Below are 24924 nucleotides of genomic sequence, written 5' to 3'. Positions count from 1 at the left end.
CCCTTAATTATGAAGTTATGGATCAAGACAAAGACTTTGGAAGCAAAAAGTAACCATTCAGCCTGCAGAGAAGTGAATAGAATAGAACCTGTTGGGTTTGCAGCAGAAAATATTTGGAAATGTAATTTCTAAAGTTTAACGTTTGTGACTACGTAGCAAAAAATTATCTTCTCGAAAAAGGACTGTCAACAGTAAGCTTCAGTAAATTCTGATAGTGGGCCAGGAGACAGGTGATAAATAGGAGCAAACGGTAAAGTTAGACAGGCTTGAAAGATGAACCTTACAATAAAATAGAAAAACTGCATGTGCTTTCCATCCTGAACCTGAAGCAAGTAAAAAGCTTGCTAACTGCATACGCCATCTGTGTGCACTCAAATATCTACGCATGTGACTGTTGCAACTAAAGCCGCCACAGTTTGTCCAAGAGTGACGCCCCAACAGGTTCTGTGTCCCGGGATCTACACTACTTGCCTGCTGACATCCTTCCAAGCACATGGCTTGTCGGCAGGGCATGAAACCTCATGAACGTGCATTACATCGAAGTAAAAAGTGTTTATTTGAGACAATGGGCAGAGTAAGCATTCCTCTTCACTCGTATCCCCTGCACAAAAGAAAACCTCTCTGAAACACTTGACAATAGAAAACAAAGGAAGTCACAGGAAACAAAAGGAAGACAGAGTCAGTCGAAGGAAGCACGGAGGAAACATTCTTAAAAGGCAACAATCGGCCAACTTGCTCCATCGATATGATCCATCCATTTCCACCCTTTTCACTTCCAAGCAAAGCCAACCAATATGGCCCGTACCTAGGGTTGGGTGTTTTCTTTCGGTAAAACCCAATGCTCCCCCCCATACCACACCACCCCCATACCACATCATCAAGATACAGGGCGAACTCCTGTAGTGTTACTGAATCATTATTGGGTTTAAGTGGTTCAGCGAACGTCCGGGAGTGGGAGCGATGGCGTGCTGGTTCCGAGCGCTGCTGCTGCGCTGCGAATGTATCGTTAGGGCTAGGAAAATAAAGAGTCAGCGAGTGCTGTCTGAGACACAACGGAGTACGGTCATACTTTTATTTATACGACAACTCCCTTCTCCCCAAATCAGGGCTGGGCAGAGATGCTCCAAAAAATATTTCGGAATACAAATACTGAGATACATGTATTTTAAGGCCCAAAATACAAAAACCTAGATACATTTGTCTTTTATGCAACAGGATATCCCAAGAGATACTTCTGCAAAAACGGTGAAAAAGTATTCCGTACAGATACAGATACTCATAGAAATACATTTGTTCCCATACGGTACTATGTGGTAACTTAGGCTTGCGCTCCTCTCTTTTTGTGTCATTTTTTGCACTTGCCCTTACCTCGAACTTTTTATTTATTGAAAATGCCGCTAAAAAAAACATGTTGCCCCCCGGAAAGGACTCCGTGCATAGTTACTGAATGCTAAAGACTGCATGCCATAATATGGGGACGTTGGACAACAGACCCATGCCTTTTCTCCACTCAACTCCTTTACAGCATTTGCTCTCCTAAATTGGAAAGAGTGGAAGGCTTTGTAAAAGGACTGTATCCTGCAGGCACGTATCCAGGGGGGTGGCCCATGAAACCTGCCCCCTGCCCTTCCCCCCCTCCTCCTCCTCCTCTCCCCCCCCCCTCCTCCTCCTCCTCCTCCTCCTCCTCCTCCTCCTCCTCCTCCTCCTCCTCCTCCCCCCCCCCCCCCCCCCGAAATCTTCCATTTTGCGGGGGCCTCCTCTCCCCCCTCCCCCTCATACAACATTTTGTCATGGGCGGGCCCCCCCTGAAACAAAATCCTGGCTACGTGCCTGGTATCCTGTTATTTTTGCAAGCAACCTTCTCTAAACCAGTTGTTTCTTTTTTATTTTTTAACATCAATGATTGTGATGGATCACATGTTATAAATTCTGAAGTGTCTTGCACTAAGAGGATGTTTGTATCTTTTAATTTTATCGTAAAAACGGCAAGAAATGTAACGAGATACCTAAGCCTGGCAAAGTATTATGATGTAAGCAATGCACTGTAAATGTATTTCACTACTGAGATACAAATACATTTTTCAAATGTATCTCGATACAGAGATACAGATACTTGAAAGTATCTTTAAGATACCATCGAGATACACTTGTATTGCAATACTGCCCAGCCCTGCTCCAAATCAGCCCTCATGTTTCATGGTTTCAATAGCGATGGAGACGAACACTAGAGCCACTGACTGTACCCGGAGCACTGAAAGCCCCCAAGCTTCATTTCAGAACTGCATTATGGCACTGCAATTGATAGTAGTTTAAAAATGGCGGTCCGAGCAATTGAATTGAATCGGGGCAGACGAAGCTGACAGCTTGCTTGCCGGCTGGCAGACACGCCGACATATTCCTTTCATTAACTAAACTTTGGGCTGGTAAAAAAAAAGAAAAAAAAAAAAGAAAGCCAGAGCAAAAACTAACACGCCCGTCGTTTTCTGATTGGTTATAAACGACCTAATCGGAGTTCCTGCATGTAAACTTGTTCTACTTATATCTTAATTTATTTTCTTTCAATTTCAAGATGGGCATCACCAGCCAATAAGAATGCCCGATTGGCTCGGTTCCACACTTCGACCAGGTGCTATGGAATGCCGTACTACTCTCAGAACATTCAGTGGCCCTTTAACCTCTAAACCTGAGTATTTTCATATCAATACGAAGGAGAGCTCTAAACAAAGTAAATATCAGGAGGAGTAGCACATAGTTTATCCTATTTATTTGGGGCCCCTATATTTCCTTCTCTCCGACCCTCCTCGCTTGATTGTTGCGGGCCACAGAGTTAATGCCCTCACACTCCTTTCTGGATGTACGTCAGCCTTTAAGATAGTGCCCCCCCCCCCCCCCCCCCCCCACACACACACACACACACACATACAAAAAAAAAAAAAATAATAGATAGCAGAAATGAACAAGAGGCTCACTTGACGAGATGTGCCAGCTCCCAGTTGGAATCCAGTTGGAAAGGCCCTTCAATCTTTACACCTTCTGCAGTCACCACTGCCAGTTGGTACTGAAAGTGGAGGGGATGCCAAAGCTGGCTCATCAGACTCCAAAACTATTCTAGAAATTTGTGATGTACAACTAAAGCCCTAATGCAAGCAGCCAGCCATGCTAGCAAACTATTAGTGGCGGATTCTATTTCAATTGTGCCCTCCAGATCTATTCCAGTGTAAGGCAGCGGTTTCCAAACATTGAGGCATCAGAAAGCTGCCAAGGCTGCCAGAGCAGGGTCCGTTTTAATTTGAGCTCAAGGCAGGTAACACAGAAACCAAGCATTTTTCAAAGGACAAGAGCTTTGGAGGGCTTTGGAGGACTTTAGGGGACCAAAAGTCAGATGCATCAATGGACAGAGGTGGAGAGACCTGCTTCACTAAGGTGCCCTCGAACCATGCACGGCACGAGTTACTGTTAAGAAACAGAGTTACCTAAAAACTGCAATAATAGCCACTAAAAAAAGAAAAAAAAAAAAAAAAAAAAAAAAAAAGTAAAAGTAAAAGAAGAAGAAGAAACTGATAGTGAATTTTTGGTTTCATCAACTCTATGCAAACATTTGTCCAATGCCCGGAAATGACAGTGAATGTCTCAAATGTGTTACAGCTCTCCAAAATACAATTGCATTATCTCTTGTGAGATAATGCAACTGACAAAACTGAATAGAATAGTAGATAATCGATTAAAGGGTACCAATTCACTGGGTTAAAAGTATTCATCAACAGCCAGCCCAAATACTTTAAGAGTATGATTGCTATACTTTTTATTGACAAGACCCTTGGCTTCATGTCAGTTTTGAAGAGCTTGAAGTGAAAGGAATAGCCGAACGGTTCGCAAGGAAAGGATCTGACAGCAGAAGGGGATTTGATCTTGTCACAATCTGGCAGAAATAGAGCAACCTCTATTATGATCTAACTAGTTATAGTGCAGGAAATGTTGGGACCAACTCTTCAATCTTACCCTGAAAAATTGATATACACCAGCCGAAAGCTTAGTTTTTGGTGACACCGCAAATATTGGGTCAACAAACTAGATCTGGACAACGTTTAGGCTGTAATGTCGTACCTCAGCAGACAACCCCCCCCCCCCCCTCCCTCTCTCTGCCCCCCCCCCAGCCTGACCCATAAATCTGCCCCTGCCCAGGGGCATTGGGAAGTACCATACTTTCCAGTCTTACAAGTCCTACCCACATAAATGGCTGTCTTCAGAAAAAAGTAGAAAATATATACTGTAAACAACTTCATTTTCGCGAGGACCTAATTTCGTAAATTTCGCGAATTGCCTGCAATTCGCAAAAAATAGGTCTGACGAACAGTTCTGGTAAAATTTAAACACATTGGAATCTATATAGAGATCCCACTGCTTCGCGAAAATTAGAACGCGCAAATTATTCCAAAACTTCAGCTTTGCCCTAAATCGCGAAATAGTGAGCCCGTGAAAAATAAGTTGTTTACAGTAGTTACACGGTTGACGAGACGAAACGTCACCGAAAAGTCAGCATACGTGTCCTATGGTCGCAACTGATGTGCAGGCGAGAGCGAGTATTAATAATCTCGTCAACAAATCAAACGAGGATTGTATAACCCCTGTGGCAAATTTGCGGAGTTAAAGTCCATACTTATAGAAATAAATAGAAGGAGAAAGCAACTTTTACATTGGAAAAAATTGGCAGTGACCTTTACTTTCAAAGCACTATGATACATGAAATGCAGTGTTTAAGTAATCATTTTTAATTTGTTTAGAAGACCATATAGAGCCTTGTGTAGTGTAAGTCACATCACGTCGTGCCACGCGACATTAATTTTTTTGCTAAATTTAGCAGGCAAGCTACATTGGTGTATAGGCCACGTGATGGCAGGTCATGTGACATCAAATTTCCCACTAAATTTATAGGGAAATACATGAACGGACAGATGAACGGACGGACAAAATGTTCGGATTGGGGGAAGCGTTAAAAGGCATTTCATGTTTTAACACGGTACACTACAAAGGGCAGTGTGGTGCGCGGAGGATGTGACTTGCCTTGTCGAAAGACCTTCCATCCCTGTAGTAGAGGACCGTGAGGGACTTGACGAGGGCGTCCTTGGCCTCCTCCTGACTTAGGTGGCCTCCTTTCTTCTCATAGGCGTCGCGCAGCAGCGGCTAGAACAAAGGAAAACAGGGGGCACTCTGTACCTCTAGAGTTCATTCTGGTAGCAAGTTCCCCCTTGCTCTGGACCCTGATCTACAGAAAGACCAAATAATAATGTTTCTGTAAATCGGACAACGCCTCACCACAGGCTTAAAGAACCTTTTACAAAGCATTTACACATGTTTTCATTGAAGAGGCACTGACACCCTAAAGGTAGTTTTTTTTTTGTTGGTTTGTTGTCTAAAACGATTCAAGTTGTAGCCATAGACACGCAAAAAAATACCACAATGCGAAAAAAAATTCCCCCCAAAATAAAAAGACCCGTGGGCCTTTTTATTTTTGTAGTTTGTCTCTCCCCCTTTTTACCCCTTGCTTCTTTTTATTTGTGGCGTAATCAATTAGAAAATTTAGAAGCTTTGTAAGCTACATTTCTATAATATTTAATAATAGCATTCATAAAACATTTTTTTTTTTTTTTAAACCATTGCGAATGCACAACCCTTCTTTTTGAAATGCAGAAAATCGGAGTCCGGAGTGATGTTACCTCCTGGCTTTTTATCCTCCCTCGCAGCACTATTTAAAAGAGCCTGACAACAAAGGCAAACATTTCTGGTTCAAAATTTTGACTTTTCGTGCATTAAAAATGGCAGGCAAAAAATAAGCTCCACCAGAGCTGCCCCCTTCCCTTTCCTTCTTTTCCTCAGACATGCGCAACAACGACAAGACATTATTTGAGAAGCAGGAGGGGGGGGGGGGTCCAGCCTGTTTTGAATTTGGAGCAATTCTTGAACCAGAAAAAAAAACCTAGTTTTGAAGCACCTTTGTATCAGAAAAACGCATTGGAGCAGCTCTGGAGCAGCACCTATTCGAGTATGAGGCAATTCGGTGCAGTTTCCTAATAGAGGTGTTTACTTGCACACATGTAAGCAATACTGCGTGATGCCCATTAAAAGCCCCAAGTTAGCAGTCACGCTGTACTAGCCAAATCACTTTTCTATGGCTGCAAAACAGTGCCAGAAACTCATCAAAATTTGTGCTTTGGTTATGTTAGTGCTAGTGGACAAAGGTTAACGGGATTGATGTAAGCGTGCTATCACTACTGAAAGGTTGGTGTAGAGTACCAATGTAACCCTTTATATAATAAAGAGAGCTATCACGTGGCACGAAAATCTGCATTTTCTGCACCTCTTACCTCCAAAAGAAAAGCTTGTTTTCTTACAAACATCTTATTTATGATGAAAGTCCCTGACAATCTCTCACCGTGTAAAAATGCAGCGTCTAACTTGCTTCGCTTTTCCTCGATCGTGATTGAAATTTAGCTGTCCAAGAATTCTATCTATTTCACAAAAGCTGATTTAAAAAAGATACGAGGGGTGACCAGAAGGTTTTGCAACTAGGCTATAACCAAAAGTCTGACAGTGACGTCTGTATAATTGTTGGTTAGCACATCTCTCTGGTTAAACATGTTCGTAATATCAAGACTCCTGGTTCCACTTTAGGTCTGCACCAGCCAGCTAAACATGGCATCCTCCTCCTACATGACAACACCCCTGTTCACAAGTCTCCATTGTCCAGGCTGTCATTCGAGAGTGCGCTTTTGAAGAGCTTGACCTCACACCCTAAAGTCCTGATCTGGCTCCTAGTGACTTTTTTTTATTCCTGAATCTGAAAAACACCTAAAAGAAACAAGGTTCAATGACTTGAGTGCACTTCGAACTGCCAGAGCAGTGGCTTGACGAGCAGGAAGAAAGATTTTTTTTGCGAGGCATTGAAAACCTTCAAGGCAAATGGAAGAAGTGAATTAAATTAAAGGGGCACTCAAGTGGCTTTTGAGTTCGTGTTTTGATGATGACAGCTGAATTTAGACGCCCTAAGTATCCCTAAAAACCAAAAAGTATAGTCATACCGTGATTATTTCTTTAAAAAAAATGTAATTGAAGGCCGCCAAACCTAGGAATCTATCCAAAAACGAAACCACTCTCATTGGTTCTCGCACGCTTATCAAAAGGATCTCGGGCCAATGGCGTTGGACGACGTTCCGTCGCGCAGTGATCCTGAGGTAGCCGCATCGGCCGAACCCCTTTGTCATTCGAGCTTCGATCATGGCGGAGTTCTCTACGCTCGAGGACCTGACGCCGTTAAGCGCAAAACACATGCACGACGAAACCGTCCGATCCGACGTGTGGACTGCCGGAATGACCTTGGGGGGAGAGGGTTTTCGTAGCATCGGAGAGCGTTGAAAACCCTCGCCTCCGACCGTCGTATTGCTCGGTCGGACGTCGGATCGGATGGTTTCGTCGTACATGTGTTTCGCGCCTTAAGCGCGAAACACATGTACGACGAAACCTTCCGATCTGACGTGCAGACTGCCGGAATGACCTTGGGGGGAGAGGGTTTTCGTAGCATCGGAGAGCGTTGAAAACTCTCGCCTCCGACCGTCGTATTGTGCGGTCGGACGTCGGATCGGACGGTTTCGTCGTACATGTGTTTCGCGCTTTAGAGGTTGACACTCTTCGGCGGACAGCCGACCTGGGGATGATTTCCTATGACGCCACTCCGACGTGCGATGTGGACGATAGCAGCGCTTCAGAGTCATGTTCGGGTTCCGAGGACGACGAAACGCAGACCTTTTCGGGCGTTCTTCGATTTCCGGTTCGGGCAAGTCTTAACCAAACCAACGTTTGGCATCGCAACGTAACCTATGGTACGTGATGTCAAAGGATGTCGCCACGTTGACTTTCGCCTCGGGAGGACGGGGGGAAGGCTGGTTCAGACATGAGCAACGAGCGCATACCTACGACTGCGTCCGTTGCAACCGGAGCGACAGGAACGACCGCTCTGCGCCGCGCGTACACACACCTGCAACCACTACAAGCGCAGCGGGTTGTCAGCACGGCGACTGCTTCTATACGCCGCCGTCAGCTGTTTCAGCGGCCCCTCAAAAAGGGGGGACACACTGCTACTTAATGCCGTAACAGAATATAGACAGAAAGTTTTCTATAGCCTAAAGCTTTATTATTAATTTTTTCTTGATAGGCTTGCAGGGTACAGTGGATGAAAAAAAATAATAAAAAGATGCAGTCCGCCGTCTTGGACGATCACGACTCTAATACACGACATTGCAATAGTACAAATATCGTCACATGCCTTTTCTACGATTATAAAAGACAATGTAATCTTAGCAGCGATATAGCAACGTAGAAATATGATTTCGTGATCAGATAGACGTTGAGAGCGTTGAGGATTGCTAGCCCTAATCACTTTTCTCCGGTGATGAAAACGCGTGAAAACTCGCATCCTTTATACGGTACACGCCAGTAATACCTTGAACTTCAGCACACGTATGAAATGCGCCAAATAAGAAATCCGGGCGATGTTCATGCTTAGAAAGCACCACTGTAGTCAAAGTAAACAAACACGACGGCATGGGCGTTTCTGTCGTCTTGAGAGTGCTGCCACGACATCGCCGCACGCGTAGGTGGATCTTCCCTTCCAGTACGTGCTGGGTTATCATAGCGACACAAGACGAAAATTCACAGTCAAGGATAGCGCTTTTACGTGGAACGATGAGCTTTCACCACGCCGCCCACGCCGACGATCACCACCGACGCCATGTTTGCGGATAGAAGGAGCCGGCCGGCCCGCGACTGGCACGACCGGCCTGCAACGCGCGGAGATACGTGCGCTCCCGCGCATCCATGGGGAACGCGAAATTCACCCCCCGCGGAGGAAGGCAAGGAAAAAACGTAGTCCCTTGTTTGTGAAACGATAATTGCACTATCGCATATTCTAAACTAGAAATATTTTACGTCTTGTGAAATTATCATGCACAACATATTCAATTGAACTGAAAATTGTTTCTTTAGCGAAACTTTACAAAGACCGCCAAAATTTTCAAACATACGATAATTTCATTGGTCCTCGCAAGTACAGAAAAGAGTCCGCACATATTTTATTCCTGCGTGATTAATAGGTGGTTCTGCCTTCCGAAGATACTCATTCACTGACACTTCCTTAACGCCATCGCACCAAAAAGTAGCTTCTCCAAAAACCGCTTGAGCGCCCCTTTAAAGGGGTCCTGCAATCATATTTAAGCGTCTACCTTTTATGCGGCTTCCATGTCTCTTGGGGTTCGGGCAAGCCAGCGGGCACGGAAAAAGTCGCTAAATATCAGTGCGCCATATTTTTAACCGAACGACACGGAAACCTCCTCCACCGACGAGGGCGACCCGCGGTACCGAAAGCGCGCAAAATGTGACGTCTTTGGTCCTGGGCTTACTACTGGTCAGAGCCACTAAAAACTTCTTTTTGGTAGAAATACAAAATACAAGTGGCGCGAACCGTTTCAATTATTTATAAAAGTAGTTTTTGTTCACTATTATAGATGAAAAAAAGAAAGAAATGCAGTTTATAAAGTATGGAAACAAGAAATGAACCGTCAACATACCCGCCGCCAAGCGGTGGAAAAGGCGACGCATACTAGAAAGGAGTAGTGGGATAAGGCGCCGACACGGAAAAATCCCGGATGTACGCGGTGGCGCTGCAGTCGTATAGATAGGAGGATCCGACCGGCTCCGAGCGTTCCGAAGGCCTTCGGCGAGAGGCTTTGTCTTACAGTTTGGCCGTTTCGCAGTATAGCAGCGCAAAGTGGCTCCCATTCTGAATTGATCTTTGCCCCGTGTTTGCTGTCGTTTGTGGCCAATGAAGTGTCATGCCGAATTAGTGGTTAATCGCGCAGCAAACGCGATGAAAGCCGCTTTGGCTGCCCGCTCCATGCAGCCTATTCAGAACATGCTTTAGTGGCGCCCTCTGGCGCCGTCAACACGGAGTGCGGCGGCCGTGTGCGCTCGATGAGCTCACTATTTCTCCTTTAGTTCACTGCCACTCAAGCCAGGACCTACGACGTCATGAAGGAGGTTATTTTTTGCTTGTTTTTGTAATTCTAAATTGCCTATAACTTTTAAAATAAAGCGAATTTCGGGAAAAGAAAAGTTTCACTAAGTTACTACGTTCAGTGCGCTCAGGTTCGGTGCAAATTAAAAAAACAGTAAAAAGTCCTTGCAGGGCCCCTTTAAGGAAAGATTAAATTAAAAATAAAATTTTTTTCAAAGCCCTGGTAGTTATTGTTATATGCGAGTTGCAAAACTTTCTGATCACCCCTTGTATTTTAGGTTCCGTAACGCACAGTCTAACAACAAGAGGATCATCAAGGATTCACATCATTGGATATGAAAAAAAAAAAAGCACCAATTCATAACAGAGCAATCCTGGCCGAATGTGTTAGCAAAAAAGGAACCACGTGCGAGCACATCTCTACAAAGCAGTTTCACGCTTCTTGACAAGTTCACGCAGAAAAAAAGAGTTACTTGTGCTTGTTCATCTTCAGTAGTTGACTCCGAAATGCTCCTAACACTGGATAAACCATGCGGTGCCAGAGCTTTAAGTATAAACCGCATGCAAGTGATTTGGCAAGCAACAAGAGAAGTGCCGGTGAGCCGCTTCGCTGTCGTTCGGTCAGTTGCGCGACGAGGCAAACCGCATGAAAGCAACGGGAGCAAGCAACCAAGGCGCTGAGAGACGCTTACAAGAAATCCTTAAACCGAGCGACTCTCATCTCGTTGCTCACTGAATCGCTTACATGCGGTTCAGCCTTTGTGGTAAAATTGGAGTGAAACAATGCCATGGAGCTGGAAACCCAAACTGGATTGTGATGGCAAAAACCCAACTGGGTTCAGCACAGTTGTCAGATGAAAATGAAAACTTCTCAAAACCAACCCTTCACAAATAAACAGTTTGGCATAGTTCGGCACGACTTTTCCCTTGGGGAGCAGCAAGGTGCAGCCAAGTATAAATTTCTCAAAATGGCGCAGCTGGACCAATCCTGGAGAAGTTATAAGTTAACAAAAACATTTTTTCGTCAAAAAAAAAAAAAAAAGAAAAGAAAATCACTTTGGTTGTATTTGACGAAGCCACTGTTCATAGAGCACGTATGATGGTTGCATGGTGTGCACACTATGGGTTAGATAGCAACGTGGTTTGTGTCACTAAAGAAACTTCGGGAGACCGTTGTTTCCAACATGGCAATGCTGGATGGCCGGGCGACGACTACCGGGTTGCAAGTGTTATAAAGCATGAGCAACATAAGATCCAGTGCCATAGGCGTCGGCAGAACTTTATTCAGGGGGGGGGGGGGCAGTTGGAAACTTGTTATTTTGTTATTACTCCTAGGGGAGAGGATGCAATTATTCTTAGAAGAGAGCAACCACGCCTGGCCAAATCAACACAACAATGTTTCGGCAGGCTGGCAGTCCTTTACCCTAAAGTTCCGAAAGAATGCCCACCCAAAATGAAGGGATGAATGGTGAAAAACATGGGGTGGGATATATCTTTGGGATGCCACAGCAAGACTTTATCAAAAATTAATGGCAAACGCCCTGGCACCGGCTACAAACCACGTGACGCGGGAACTGATACCGCAAATCGCGGACACCGCAAATTCGCGTTTCACGATGCGATAAACATTATGCAGGAATTTGCTACGAACTCCTGTGTCACGGGAAAGGATACCGCAGGTTGCGGACACAGCAGATTTCACAGTGCGAAGGACCCGTGGAAACCCGTCAAGAACTCTCACCTCACGGGGATGAATACCGCAAATCGCGGACGCAGGAGATTCAAGTGTTATGGTGTAATAAACATACGGAAACCCGCTACAAACTTGCCTGCCACGGGAACTGATATCGCACACAGATCGCGTACAAAAACGCGGGAATCAGTCACAAACTCATATGTTATGGGAACTAATGCCGCAGATTGTGAAAGCAGCAGAATTGTATTTAACGATGCAATATACACGTGGGACCGACTCGCATGGAACTGAGATTGTGCGCGCAGATTGGTAACAAAAACGCGGAAGTCCGCTACTAACTTTATGTCACGGGAGCGGATACCGCAGACTGCGGACGCAGTAGATTTGCTTCCTGTCGGACACCGCATGATGACCCACGGGAATCGGGGGGGTGGGCGATGTTTCGAACTTTTGTTGCAGATATTTAGCCAGAAAAACACAATGGGTAATCTCTCGGGGGCGGTCGTTCTCTCGGAACTTTACGGTAGTCGTATTCTGCTTTTATCGACGGGAATAAGAGTAACGCAGACTGCCAACCTTGATGGTGCTGGTTTAATGAACACAACAGCTTCAAGCTTCCGCTGTGCTTGTTACACATATTATCAAGCTTGTCGTTGACATCTGATAATCCTAGTCGTGCCGTCACGAGTATGAACCATAAAGCTGCAGTCACACTTTTTCCTACATCGTACAAAGAACACATTATTCGCTGCAGACACGATTACAGAAGTATCTGCGGACACACCTCAAGTGCACATTTGCACATTTTCGAAGCACATTTGTTCCACACATATGTGCACGCATTGCACATGTCTGCACACAGCTTTCGTACGACCAATGTGACCATCATACAAGAAAGAAACATGCCTCAGACAGTGTTGGCAGAACTGTCTTTTGAATTATGTAATAGCAGTGTCGCCGTGGGGATCCCAACGGAAAGATCGCCAAGCCATCGCCCAGTCTCCTGCCTGGAGACATGTCCCGTGTAATAAATGCGAATTGCCGAGTATACGAGGCACAGACAGATACAAAGCGTGCACCTGTAGCACTCCTCTCCATCCTTCGTAAATATGCACGACACATAGCGCTACTTTTGGTTCAAAAACGAAGCAGTTCTTTGCGCAACACTTACGAGGCATTACTGCTGGAGTAGGCGAGGGCAGTTAGCAAAACTCGCGTTTAGTACAGAAAGGCAAAGGAAGAAGAAACAGGTTTTTGGGAGTCAAACACTTTAAGTTCTTGACCAAAAAAAAACAGCTGTTGGATGTTTAAAAAAAACATGCTTTTCATAAAACGCTCGCCAAACTATTAGGTGCTGAAGAAGTTATGCCATCTGAGTTGTAAGTCCTTATTTTGAACTCTCTTTGTTAATGTTCGAACCATTAAGGGGAGACACTGGCTAGAGATTTAACTTCTGAACTACTCGAGTGATAGGAATGAAATCTGAAGGGGAGATTTAACGTCAGATGTAGGTGTACTGAGCAAACGTTCAGCTCTCTAGGACAACTTTGCATACCTGCATAAGAAGATGTGTCACTCTTCGTTAAGAAGTCTATGATATGCAAATGAAGCTATTAAGCACCATTTTGACTGCTAGAATATAAAATGGGGGACATGGAAGAGCTATTACCTCAAAATATGAGATGCACATCTGTCCTATGTCAATTTTTGAAAACATTTTTTTTCAATAAGGACTTCAACTTAAAATAAAATAAAGTAGATAGCCCGATTCCCCAGTAAATTTCAGTTCAGAAAAAACTTGATGGTGTTATCAGAATACTTTCGTATGAAATTTGCAGCAGAAAGCAGAACTGAGAAAAATCCATTCAAACAATGAACTCCTTTGCTTTGTTACTGCCTCATAATGTGTTGAAAATATTTTATATCGACGTAACTATCTGGCGTATGGTTATAAAATTTAGTGTCAGGGTGCATAATTAGTTTTTAAAACCAAAAACGTCAAGAGCAAAATATAATACAAAAAAATTAATTTAGTTTTTGCGAAAAAGCTTAAGTATCCACTTGATTTCGCCACATGCCCTTCTACCACAGAACAAAGTCCGTCTGCTCTGGTCACTGAATGTCAATAGACGCATGTGCAAATGCAGCACCTGAAGCCAGCTACAGTAACGCCATCTTCCGAATGTCATCTGTTAACAACACAGCAATGCTGGCCCGACGGTAGGTCCACCCCACGCTTCCTTTGGGGAAAACTGCTTATAAGCTCTGACCCTGGCGTGCACCAAGCCTAGTTGGAAACGCTAAGGTTTTACCACGTGACTGCCTCCCGCCCTTGGGGTTGACCTCCTCGATGACGCGTCTGGCTTTGCCAAGTGTTGCCGAGTTCACTTTAAGACGGCATTCGGAAGATGGCGTTTGCCGTAGATGGATTCAGACGCTGTGTTCGTCCATAAAGAAGACGCTGCATTGCTACGGTGACCAACAAAGCAGACAGACCTTATTACATGGAAGGATACGGCGGGGTAGGGAGATCAGCTGCATGCTTGGGTTCTTTTGTCATGCTTTTCAATGGGCGGAACATGAGCAAAAAGGGTTTGAAATTCTGACTTCACACAGACGGCCGATTTTCTCTAGTGCTTAATATTTTGACGAGCCTTAGACAAAAAAATACATTCTCAGCTCGCAACCTGGACAAAGATTTTTTGTACCGCAACATGGGGCTAAACTACTGGTGTGCCAAGCTTTTCTTTCTTTTCTTTTAGAAAAACATTACAAATGATGTCTGAAGCACTGTCTGCTAAAATGGCCTGTAAAGAAGTGAAGAAAACAAAAAGGCACATGTGCAGCTGCAGGGAGCAAAGTGACCCTCACAACTTTCAGTCTGGGACACTAGACTTTTGAAACACGAGATAGCTTCGACAACACTTCAGCATACGCACATTGCAGTCAAAGCAAGACAGAAAGCAATGAGCATTTGCTGGACGTGGAGGTTCTGCAGATATCATGCTGCGACGGACAATAGGTCGGACTTGAATTCTGTTTCTGAAAACTTACAGGGGCCCTGCAATGACTTTTTTACTGGTTTTTAATTTGCACCGAACATGAGCGCACTGAACGTAGCAACTTAGTGAAACTTTTCTTTTCTTAAAATTAGTTTTATTTTAAAAGTTATAGGCAAATTAAAATTACAAAAACAAGCAAAAAATAACTTCCCTCATGACGTCCTTGGTTGCTTGAGTGGCCGTGAACTAGAGGAGGGGTAGTGAGCTCAGCGAGCGCTCACGGCTGCCGCAATCCGTGTCGACGGCGCGAGGGGGCGCCACTAAAGCATATTCTGGATAGGCTGTATGCAGCTGGCAGTCAGAGCGGCTCTCATTGCATTTGCTGCGCGATTAAGCACTAATTCGGCATGACACTTCATTGGCCACAAACGACAGCAAACGCGGGTTAAAGATCAGTTCAGAATGGGAGCCACTTCGCGCTGCCATACCGCGGAACGGCCGAACCGCAAGACAAAGCTTCTCGGCAAAGGCCTTCGGAACGCTTGGAGCCGGTTGGATCCTCCCGTTAATATGACCGCAGCGCCACCGCGTATATCCAGGACATTTCCTTGTCGGCGCCTGATCCCAGTACTCCTTTCTAGTGTGCGCCGCCTTTTCCACCGCTTGGTGGCAGGTATGGCGACGGGTCATTTCTTGTTTCCGTACTTTATAAACTGCATTCGCTTCTTTTCTGATCTAAAATACTGAACAAAAACTACTTTTATAAATAATTGAAACGATTCGCACCACTTATACTTTATATTTCGACTAAAAAGAAGCTTTTAGCGGCTTTGACCAGTAGTAAGCCCAGGACCAAACATGTCACATTTTGCGCGCTTTGAGTACCGCGGGTCGCCCTCGTCGGTGGTGGAGGTTTCCGCATCGTCCGGTTAAAATATGACGCACTTATATTTAGTTACTCTCTCCGTGCCCGCTGACTTGCCCGAACCCCAAGAGACGTGGAAAGCGCAAAAAAGGTAGATACTTAAATATGATTGCAGGGCCCTTTTAAATTAATCCGGAGCAGCACGTTAACTGAGCAATGTGTCCTCCACACCATATTCTACTGTTTCACGCCTAAAAAATACAACTTTTTTTCTCTGGGTGTCGAGGCCTAATAAATGCCCAGAAAAAGCACTAATCAGAACGACATTAGCAGCAAAAAAACAAGCTGCACTTTGAGCAAGCAGCAAGTGCATGACCGTTCGGGCGGCATCAAACATTAACGAAATCCTCGTCGCAGATAACAAACAAAATCCAAATGAAAGTGAAAAAAAACTCAATTTTTCCCTTACCTGTGCAATGTAGGCACCGTAGCCAGTGGCCAAGGTGTCGGACTGGAAAGCAGTGCCAAGCATGTCCACCTGACCCAAAAAGCTGAACAAAAAGGCAACGGAATGAGCTTGGTTCCCTTGGCGCAACACGTAAGTAGGTAGACTATTTCATGCAACGTACGCCGAGGCAGGTCTCGCTTTTCCAGCACCCTACGAAAAATTAGCGTAAAGAATGAAGGTAAAAGAGAGGTTGAACCTTGCTTTCTTTCCTCGCTCACCCATCTCCAACTGTGGTCACTGACAAGGTGAGAGGGGCAGGGAGGAGCTTCGGTTGTACCGTCTCCAGGTCAAGCTTTGTACCTTCGACCACGCTTCAGCACGTCGTGCGCCTTGAGCGTGCGTGCGCAGCTGTATGCTGGAGGCCGGACGCTCGAAAGACACCCCCCTGCCATTCCCATTCTGTCACCGACTATGACATTAGAACTGCTGGACATTAGAAAAATATTTCGCATGCCCTGTTTGAAACAGAAAATGCTGGAGCTGCCAAAAGCTTTATAGGGTGACTGCACAGTCAGATCATCCAATCGAAGGCAAAGAGCGTTTAAACAAATAAAATCTTGCCCTTTCTCCGTAAGCGTGGCGGAAGACTGACGAATATGGAAATAACTGCACTTTCCATTGCTGGGTTTTGCTTTCCCTTCAAAACTGCTGTCTAGGAGCATTAGTTGGAGGAGCCCCACACACTGTCCAGAATCGGCGTCACAGAGCCAAATCTTGTTGTCCCTGATCATAAATAACGCGTCTGATAAAAACAAGTTTGCAAACCGTGACCCCAGCGAGCCCAATGGGACTCGAGGTCTTGGCTACACCTCAGACTATGAACTCCGTCGCACTCCCTAAAAGATTCCATTCGGTAAAACGGGTGATAGTATGAATTGTTTAGTTAAAACTATTTTTCACCAGTGCAAAGTAGTTCCCAACTACCAGTTGAAATGCTAAACTGAGGGCGAGAAATATTTCCAGACGATACTAGCATATGATACGAGAGTCCCACATATACAGGGTGCCGCAGGAAAAAGATTAAGCGTCTTTTTTCATTGGAAGATACACTATGCATCGCCAAACATTCAGAGTCTCTGCTCAAATGCAGCGCAAGCGATCTGGAACAGTAGCCAAAGTTTCAGAGCCCCGTTATCATACAAAGTTATAAGTGATTTTAGGAAATTTCCAATTGTAAAATGGCGGCTGACGAAGCATATGAATACATAGAGATGAATGGCATTGTCTACCGGAAAAGGGCACAATTTTTCCCTCGAAAGTTTCAGAAAATCACTAATATAACTTTAGTATAAGGTAACATCAAGCTCTGAAAGTTGGGCACTTGGTCCCGACTGCTAGTGCTCCATTTGGGCAAAGACTGAGTGCTCAGCAATTAAGCATTGTAGTGAAAAAACAATTTTTTTTTTAGAAATGTGCTGTATTTTGTTTGTATTTCCAGCACCAAAATTCAATTCTTGGTCCATTGTTAGTTGTCCAGCCCAGACTGACAACCTGATAGTTTTATTTTTTCTTGTAACACATATAGATTGTGTTTATAATAAAAAAAAGAAACAACAACAGATTGCCAACATGGTGAAATTTCATGCAACACAAGATACAGCAGTTTCTACCAAAGCTTTCACATATGATACGGAAATTTTGTGTCTACAGACATGAATTGCCATTTGTAGGAAGGGGAATAAAGGAGAGATACAATGGTGTTCCACTGCTCTGCCAGACTTCTATGGCTGCCTCCCGTCTTCCAGCCCTCTCGGCATCGTGGTGCTGGAAAGCTCTTGGCAGCTTTTGTATCCCATAACCAAACACTTTGCCAATTAAGCCCCCCTCCCCTACACTTAATTTTTCATAGGGGTGCCCAAGTAAATTAAGCACTCCCGAGCAATTTACTCATCACAGCCCAAGATGTAATACAAGGTGTTAAGACGAAAAAAACTTAGGGGACGCTTAAAGGGATACTTCAACGAAATTTGAAATATTCCTGTCGTGTTCAAAAATAGGTTGAATATGATCCACAATATTCGTAAATGACAATCGCACGTTTGTATTTTGAGCCTGGTGGCTGTATTTTTCATTATAAACGACCCACTCCGGCAAGTGCTCAGAGAGGGCGCAGCGGAGACCACGTGACATCCAACACAATCGTGATGTAGGTCGTCTCGGGACGAGCAAAGCTACGGCGAGGCTGACGTCGAGAGAATGGCCTAGTCGTTCCAGCCACCGAAGCGGCTGCTTTTGTACGAATTTTGAGTGAAGGATTAATCTTCTATAATTTTGTAGGGGTACAATAGTGACTTCTGCGACACACAAAAGGCATTCTCAGGAAGAGGGGAGTTCCTCCTTCCCTTCTTCTCTCGTCGTGGCCGGAGGCGAGACAATCTCCGTCACTAGCCGTCAAGGTTCCTAGACGGGCATTACAAGCGAGACGTTAGCGACCTCCACCAGGTGCTCTCTGCTAATCGTTCAATTTGTTTTAAAATTCCTTTTCGAGACTTTTTTTTTAACAAGATATTGGTATGTTCGATGTGATACTGCTCCTTTGAACACACATAGACCAAAAAATGAGCGCCGAAACTTCGTTGTAGTATCCCTTTAAGCTTTGCCTTTAAAAGTAGAATGCGAGAGTGAAACGGATATAAATATAACTTCCCGCTCGTACACAAGGCGTGCAAGCGTGCCTCGCGTGGCCTAGTCAGTAGCGTGTCTGGCTCTAAACCGAAGGGTCGTGGGTTCAAATCCCGCCTACAATTCTTCAAATTTTTTTTTAAGGCAAATGAATTACTTTATAGAGTGAAATCATTTGAGACATGCCGCGACCTTTAATTCGCAATACAGTCATGCTTTTTAACCACTTTCATTCCATGCATGAAGTCACATTTCACGCAAGCATTGTTTGAAGTTACCGCGCAAGGTCATGTGGTTGTAACGTCACGACCCTATCGACCAATCAGGATTTTTGTGGCATACCACCGATGCCGGCTTTTGTCATCAAGCCATTGACGTCGGCTTTTTGTCGTCACGCCACCGACGCCAAATTTTCTGCGACACGTGCTCCTTAACGCTATTACATTAAAATAAGCTGCGACTTTTCAGTGTTCTCACACTTCAGAGAATATGAGGGTTTACATCATTGCCATGTGCCAAATAATAATATTAAAAAAAAAAAAAGAAAAAAAAAGAATGAGCAGGCAGAACAGTTCCTAAAGCCAGAAATTGAGAGTCAGAGGAACAATGCTTACGGAACCCCATCTTGAAGTCCACCAACGAGGTAGGTGTTCCACAAGGGATCAAACTTGGACCGCCTGTAAGAGGGGAGAGACAGCAAAATGAAGGCAAAAGCGTAGGGACAGGGAAACAACATAATGACATTGACAAAACATTAAAAAAAAAATGCTTTTACACAAAAATAATACCAAAAGAGTAAACAACATAAAGACAAGAAAAGATAATACTCGAAATACAATATTACCGAAGAAGCGCCACAACATGCAACAAGTAACTCCAGAAATCTGTGAGCGACTTTGCAAAAGAGAAGTTCAAATTTGCTTCTAAACAAACAAGAAAAAAGAGAAAGCTTGATTCACTCTTCAATAACTTGGATAAAGCCGGTGTACACAGAACGCTCGCTGGTTTACGTCTATTACCCACTCTCGTGCAACTTTAAAAAAAAATCTCCGCAACTTTAAATCACTCGACGCGGTAGTACGGAGTGATCATGCAGTAACCCACATGCTTCCTACCCTAGGCATGCTAGAAAAACCGTCGCATTCTAGGCCTCCCCCTTGGCAGAGCGATAGAGCGTCGGGCTCAGAATCTTGGCGTCCTGGGATCGATTCACGTTGGGGGACGTTTGGAATGGACTGATCTCGCCAGCCGGTGTGGTTACGCCACTGCTGCTGCAATGCATGGAGGGAACTTTAGTTCCTCTGCATGAACCACAACCTTGCCGGAGCTTTGCACAAGATAGCACGTCCAGTCTGGTGCACTGCTGCCAACCTCGTGTGGACTAAAGTTGGTAGTCCCACGCGTGTGCCATAGTCTATTGGGGAGGAGATTGAGGAGTGGCGCTTGCTAGCGGCAACCTCAGGAACTAATGCTGCGTAGCAAACAAACCCTCCAGCCACAGTCACTAGTGCATTCGCTGCCATGGAAGATGATGATGCAAGGCTAGTGAAAGATATGTAACACTATTATATAATGTTAAACACATTTAGATAGAAGTAATTTAGTCCCCTCTTGCATTCAATGTCATCAAAGTCCTCTTGGAAGGCAAAACAAGCATACATATGTCAAGAATGGAAGTGCTGGTCCAGCCCCATAATGTCGGCTGTGCGCGATGGATCGTGCGTGGCCGGCGCAACGTCCCGTGTTTTCCTAACCAATTCACAAAAAAAAAAAAAAAAAAATATAAAAGTATGACGTATGCACTATTCTTCAACCAAGTACGACATTGTGCTACTTTTCATCCAAACATCACGATGTGCTATTTACATTTACTTCACTTTTCAGTTACCCTGTCTCTTCTGACAATCATGGATGACATCGGCGAAAGAAAGTGGTGTCTCGTTGAAGGAGAGGACGTGCTCAACTGCGATCATGTCATATAGTGCACCGTTGCATGAGAGCCAATAGTGGACAGTGTCCGCACCGTCGCATACACGCCTGCAGTCCTCTGCGCAGCATATATCCAGTTTAAAAGCACGTTTCGAGTGCTGCGGTACGCAGTAAGTGCGCACCATGTTGCTACAAACAAATATGCAGCGAGCGCGGAAACAATGTGGTGTACACTCGGTGAGGTCTAGCATTTGAGTTGTTTGCCACACAGCAATTGTTTGTGGTGATGATGATGATAATGAAACTTTACCCCCTATAGTTTGATTTCGTCAACTGCATTCCTCGTCAATTTCTCAATATCACTCCCAAAATCCATGCCATGCATTTCATGACGGTTTTTCATACTGTTTCATCACACTTCCAACAGGGATTTCAGGCCAACACAGTTAGCGTAAAAACAGAAGTCTAAGCTATGTGTGCACATTTATCAAGAAAACGGAGCTTATACTTTTCTTTAAAGAAGGACATAAACAGCATGCAAATTGAGGAGTCCTAATTATGAAAACACATGTTGGAATTCCATGGACTGACTCTTAGGCGACCATGACATACTTGGCAACACTTGAGGTGCGCACGAGCACACTCTGCCTAAACACCTCGGACCACTGATTTCCGAAAAAGGTGGACTGCTAAATGCCTTGCTACTGCGAGCAAAACAAACTTCAACCCAAGTATCAGTATTGTTGATTTTTGGTTTCCACACTTTCTATGCCAGTTCGTCAAGCCAGCCACCCGGTGACAACACCAACAGCATGCACTTTTCTGCCCATTGGTTCTTTCTTTTTTAAAACTGAACTCTGTCTCTAAGGGCCCAGAACATAAACTTACAAAATATTGCTTGTTGATACCGTAAAATACCGGGAAAGTGCCCACTCGAAATTTAGAAATAATCGCGAGAAAATAGGGGATGGGCGCTTGTCCGGTTATCAATTTTACATATAAATGTACTGTGCATATTTTCTCAGATCTTACAAATTTGATAATGGGCACTTAATCTGGAATGGGTGGATGCGCGGTATTCTACGGTACTCATGAGGACGTCCTAGCTTCCGTCACTTTTGTTTATCGTTATGCCATTGCGCATTCAATAAACTGCAACTGTACAGTTCCACGGGAGAAACTGTGTCTAACCAAGCCCTCCTGCAAACAAAGCAGGGTTGCAGTAGTAAATTGTAGGCGAAGTTGAACTTGGGGGAAAACGAAAAGCCCCGGCTCTAAGTAGAACAAACATTATCAAGCGAGGCTCCATGGTCAGTAGCAAGCAAAGAATGCGACATACCTGTTGTACATGACACGAGTAAGCCAGGAGTACAGGGACTTCGGCTTAAGCTTGAAACCGTCATTCAAGCACTCCTCACTGATCCTGTAACAAATCGAGCAAATGGACACTTAAGGTCGTCTGCAATTTTAGGTTGCATAATGATCCAGTACAATTGTACGCGCACCTGATTTCATCGAGTGTGCGTGCAATTGTACTCGATCTTTATACAACCGCGTTCGCAACCGCTTTGCGAACGTGGATCTGCTTCCGGTGTGAATGAGCGGTTGTTTTATTGCACCATATTTCACAACAGTCACAGTCGCTTCCCTCTTTTTAATATAACTTTCTGAAAAGCAACTATGTCTCATCTGACTTTACTTGCCGTTATTTTTATTGCCACAAACCTCATGGAAAGAGCAGAATCAAATGAGCTGCAAATGTTATGGCATTGCTGCAACTTGCTCGAGTTTAAAGCTGCATTCAACCCATGAACCAGGCTTGTACAGGCGGAAGGCGGGACAGAAATCTGGCTCAATGAAATGCTGGCACCGGTATGCTAAGCTGTTGGGAGCAAGGCTGAATTTGACCATTGCCCCCTCATGCACGAGGAGTGTTGGAAGAGGCTGCACCTCAAGCTGTGCTGTTGCAGCATTTATTATTGTTATTTTTTACGCACGAGTGCAAGGTAGGACTAGCTCAACGTGCGGAGCAAAGTCAAGAATTAACTGTATAAGCATGGCTTATACTCCCTTTCAACATATCCCTGTGCATCAATCCCTCCCAATCTCACACCCAATGGCACGGCATGGCAAGGGTGCTCATGCAAGATTGTCACCGCTCGGCCAGCGCACCGTTTCAACTCGAGCGTAAGGTCAAATAAAGTATAAAATATATGCCTGGTCCATTGCACAAACCCAAAGAGTGAGCCACTTTGGTGGCTTACCATTTATTGCACCAGCGTTACAGTACCCTGAGGCTACCGCAGTTCGCCAAACAATGCCCGGGAAGCAAACTCACACTTTCTGGTCCATGACCCCCTTGAGAAATTGGTAGTCGGCATAGTCCCCACCCGCACCAACAATGATCTGGTCGTTGACCTTGAGCAGGCGGGGGCAGTTCCTGAGCTTGGCCAAAGATCCATAATAGCCTGCAAGGTCGGCCGCCAGCATCACGCCTCCGTCGAACTTGACGCCCAGCACCGACGTTGTCGTCACCATCGGATGCCTGGAGAAAGACGAAAGGCGAAGCATCGGGGCATTGTACCACCAGGCGACACAGAAGTCCTGTACGTAGCTTGCAAGTGTCGCCAATGCTGGATACTGACGTCATTTCTGCTAACTGGTTTCTTTGAACTACAACTTCTGTGGTGCGAAACCGACATGGCGAACCGAACGCTCGCGGCGCACAAGGTAGTGACATGGGCGCGAATGACGTCACATGTAAGCTGTGTATACACGTCCACAGGATATTTGTGGCACGCCGGTATATCCACACATCGGTAAAACAATGTGTGCTGCGAGGGCTGCGTCATATTCGGCCTTTAAGATACTTATATTTCTATTAAACATCGTGTTCCGAAGGAAACAACATTTACAGTGTTTTTATCACCGCAAAAGCAAACTACGAATTGCCGGACGCTCAGCCTGCGCCCAAAAGGTCGCGCTAGTGGTCCTGACCAGACGCCCAAGTTTCAGAACTAACCGCTATCTTAATTAAAAAAAAGTTTCGTTGTTTTCTACGACATTCATAAGTTCGTGAGCCTCGACGGCCTCTGTTTCGCCATTGAAATTTTTCGAAAATCTCTTAGAACTTTTGAACCAGATAACTGCAAGCTCTGAAACCTTGGCAACTAGTCCGGACCGCTAGCGCTCCACCTCGGCAGCGAGTGAGCTTCAGGCTATGCGTAGTTTACCTTTGCGATGAAGGAACACCCAGTAAAATTGGCTTGGAAACACCCTGCGGGTAGGCCTGCTACCAAGTAATTCTACAGCGGTGAGTTACCTACACGCCTACTCAAACGTGTGACGGGTGAAACCAGGCAAATAACGCCAATGCAAGCAGCCAGATATTTTTGTGCACGGCTGAAGCGAGGCACTGATTAAAAGTCCTGGCTTTTAGTAGGAGTTCTACGTGGAGCACGAATCAGTAAATATTATACGGGTACTTTGAAATGAAAGCGCAGGTGTAATTTCAAGGAAGACGGTGGTATGTAATTTGCTGCGTCATTCGAAGCAAGAAAGTCAGAATTTGTCAACTCATCTTGTAGCTCATTCGGCGGATAACACACCACTATTTTCTAAGCTTACACAAACAAACAATTACAGGGCGCTGTCGTATTTGGCGAAATATTACTTACAGTGTTCGCTGTCGAGCTCCAAAGTCACTCATGCTCGAATTTGCAGCATGGTTTGGATGAAACCCAAAGGAGTTCGCTCCCGGCAGAACCGACATGTCGAACGCCATCTTTGAAACTAGCATTTTCGAGTACGGAGAATGACCGAAAAGTGTCGCATCAGTCGACGTGAATTTGGGGAATTTGGAATCTGCTTTAAAATTATTTCTGATTAACGTTTCAATATCTCTTCTTATTCTTTTACCAAAAATTTATGCATATAAAAATTAATTTTATTAACAAACTACAAACAAATAAAAATGAGCAGTTTTGAGTTGTGAGTAGCGCTCTTTTCTGTCCTGTCCTTCTCTCTATCTTGTGCGCTAAATGTTAACAGTGTTCATGTAATATTAGTTTTGTTAAAAAATGTAAAAAATTGGGTGGTCTTTGAGTTGTGGGGGACTTCTTCCAAAACTCGAAGCGCCCCATTATGGCAATATGCCACACAATGCACTCTGAGAACTAGTTGGCGACTCAGTTTCGGTTTCGATTGAGAAGCTTCAATTCATGCTGTCACGCCATGACC

At 44.7% G+C, this 24924-nt stretch overlaps 1 protein-coding gene across 1 annotated transcript; it reads right to left on the bottom strand.

Annotated features, from left to right (window-relative positions):
• Positions 1-537: 537 nt before the first annotated feature.
• Positions 538-24501, bottom strand: LOC8028827 (proteasome subunit beta type-4). Its single transcript, XM_029975850.3, has 8 exons — positions 24363-24501; positions 23024-23230; positions 22025-22108; positions 19371-19433; positions 16096-16177; positions 5062-5181; positions 2970-3058; positions 538-601 (listed from the first exon to the last, which is right to left on the bottom strand). Exons 1-8 carry the CDS (start codon positions 24482-24484, stop codon positions 589-591), a joined length of 780 nt encoding a protein of 259 aa, XP_029831710.2. The 5' UTR covers positions 24485-24501; the 3' UTR covers positions 538-588.
• Between the last annotated feature and the right edge of the window lie 423 nt (positions 24502-24924).

The sequence above is a fragment of the Ixodes scapularis genome, unplaced genomic scaffold (assembly GCF_016920785.2).
Source record: "Ixodes scapularis isolate PalLabHiFi unplaced genomic scaffold, ASM1692078v2 PGA_scaffold0__279_contigs__length_252992795, whole genome shotgun sequence".
NCBI classification, from domain to species: domain Eukaryota; kingdom Metazoa; phylum Arthropoda; class Arachnida; order Ixodida; family Ixodidae; genus Ixodes; species Ixodes scapularis.
The sequence above is the reverse complement of the archived record's forward strand: the minus strand, read 5'-3'. Positions and strand labels throughout refer to the sequence as shown.

Excerpts from the sequence above, each read along its gene's own strand:
- LOC8028827 (XM_029975850.3), bottom strand. The coding sequence starts at position 24,484 with ATGCTAGTTTCAAAGATGGCGTTCGACATGTCGGTTCTGCCGGGAGCG. Across the intron at positions 19,434-22,024 it reads ACTCGTGTCATGTACAACAG|GCGGTCCAAGTTTGATCCCT; the intron begins GTATGTCGCATT and ends CCCCTCTTACAG. Across the intron at positions 3,059-5,061 it reads ATGGAAGGTCTTTCGACAAG|TACCAACTGGCAGTGGTGAC; the intron begins GCAAGTCACATC and ends CTCCACTTTCAG.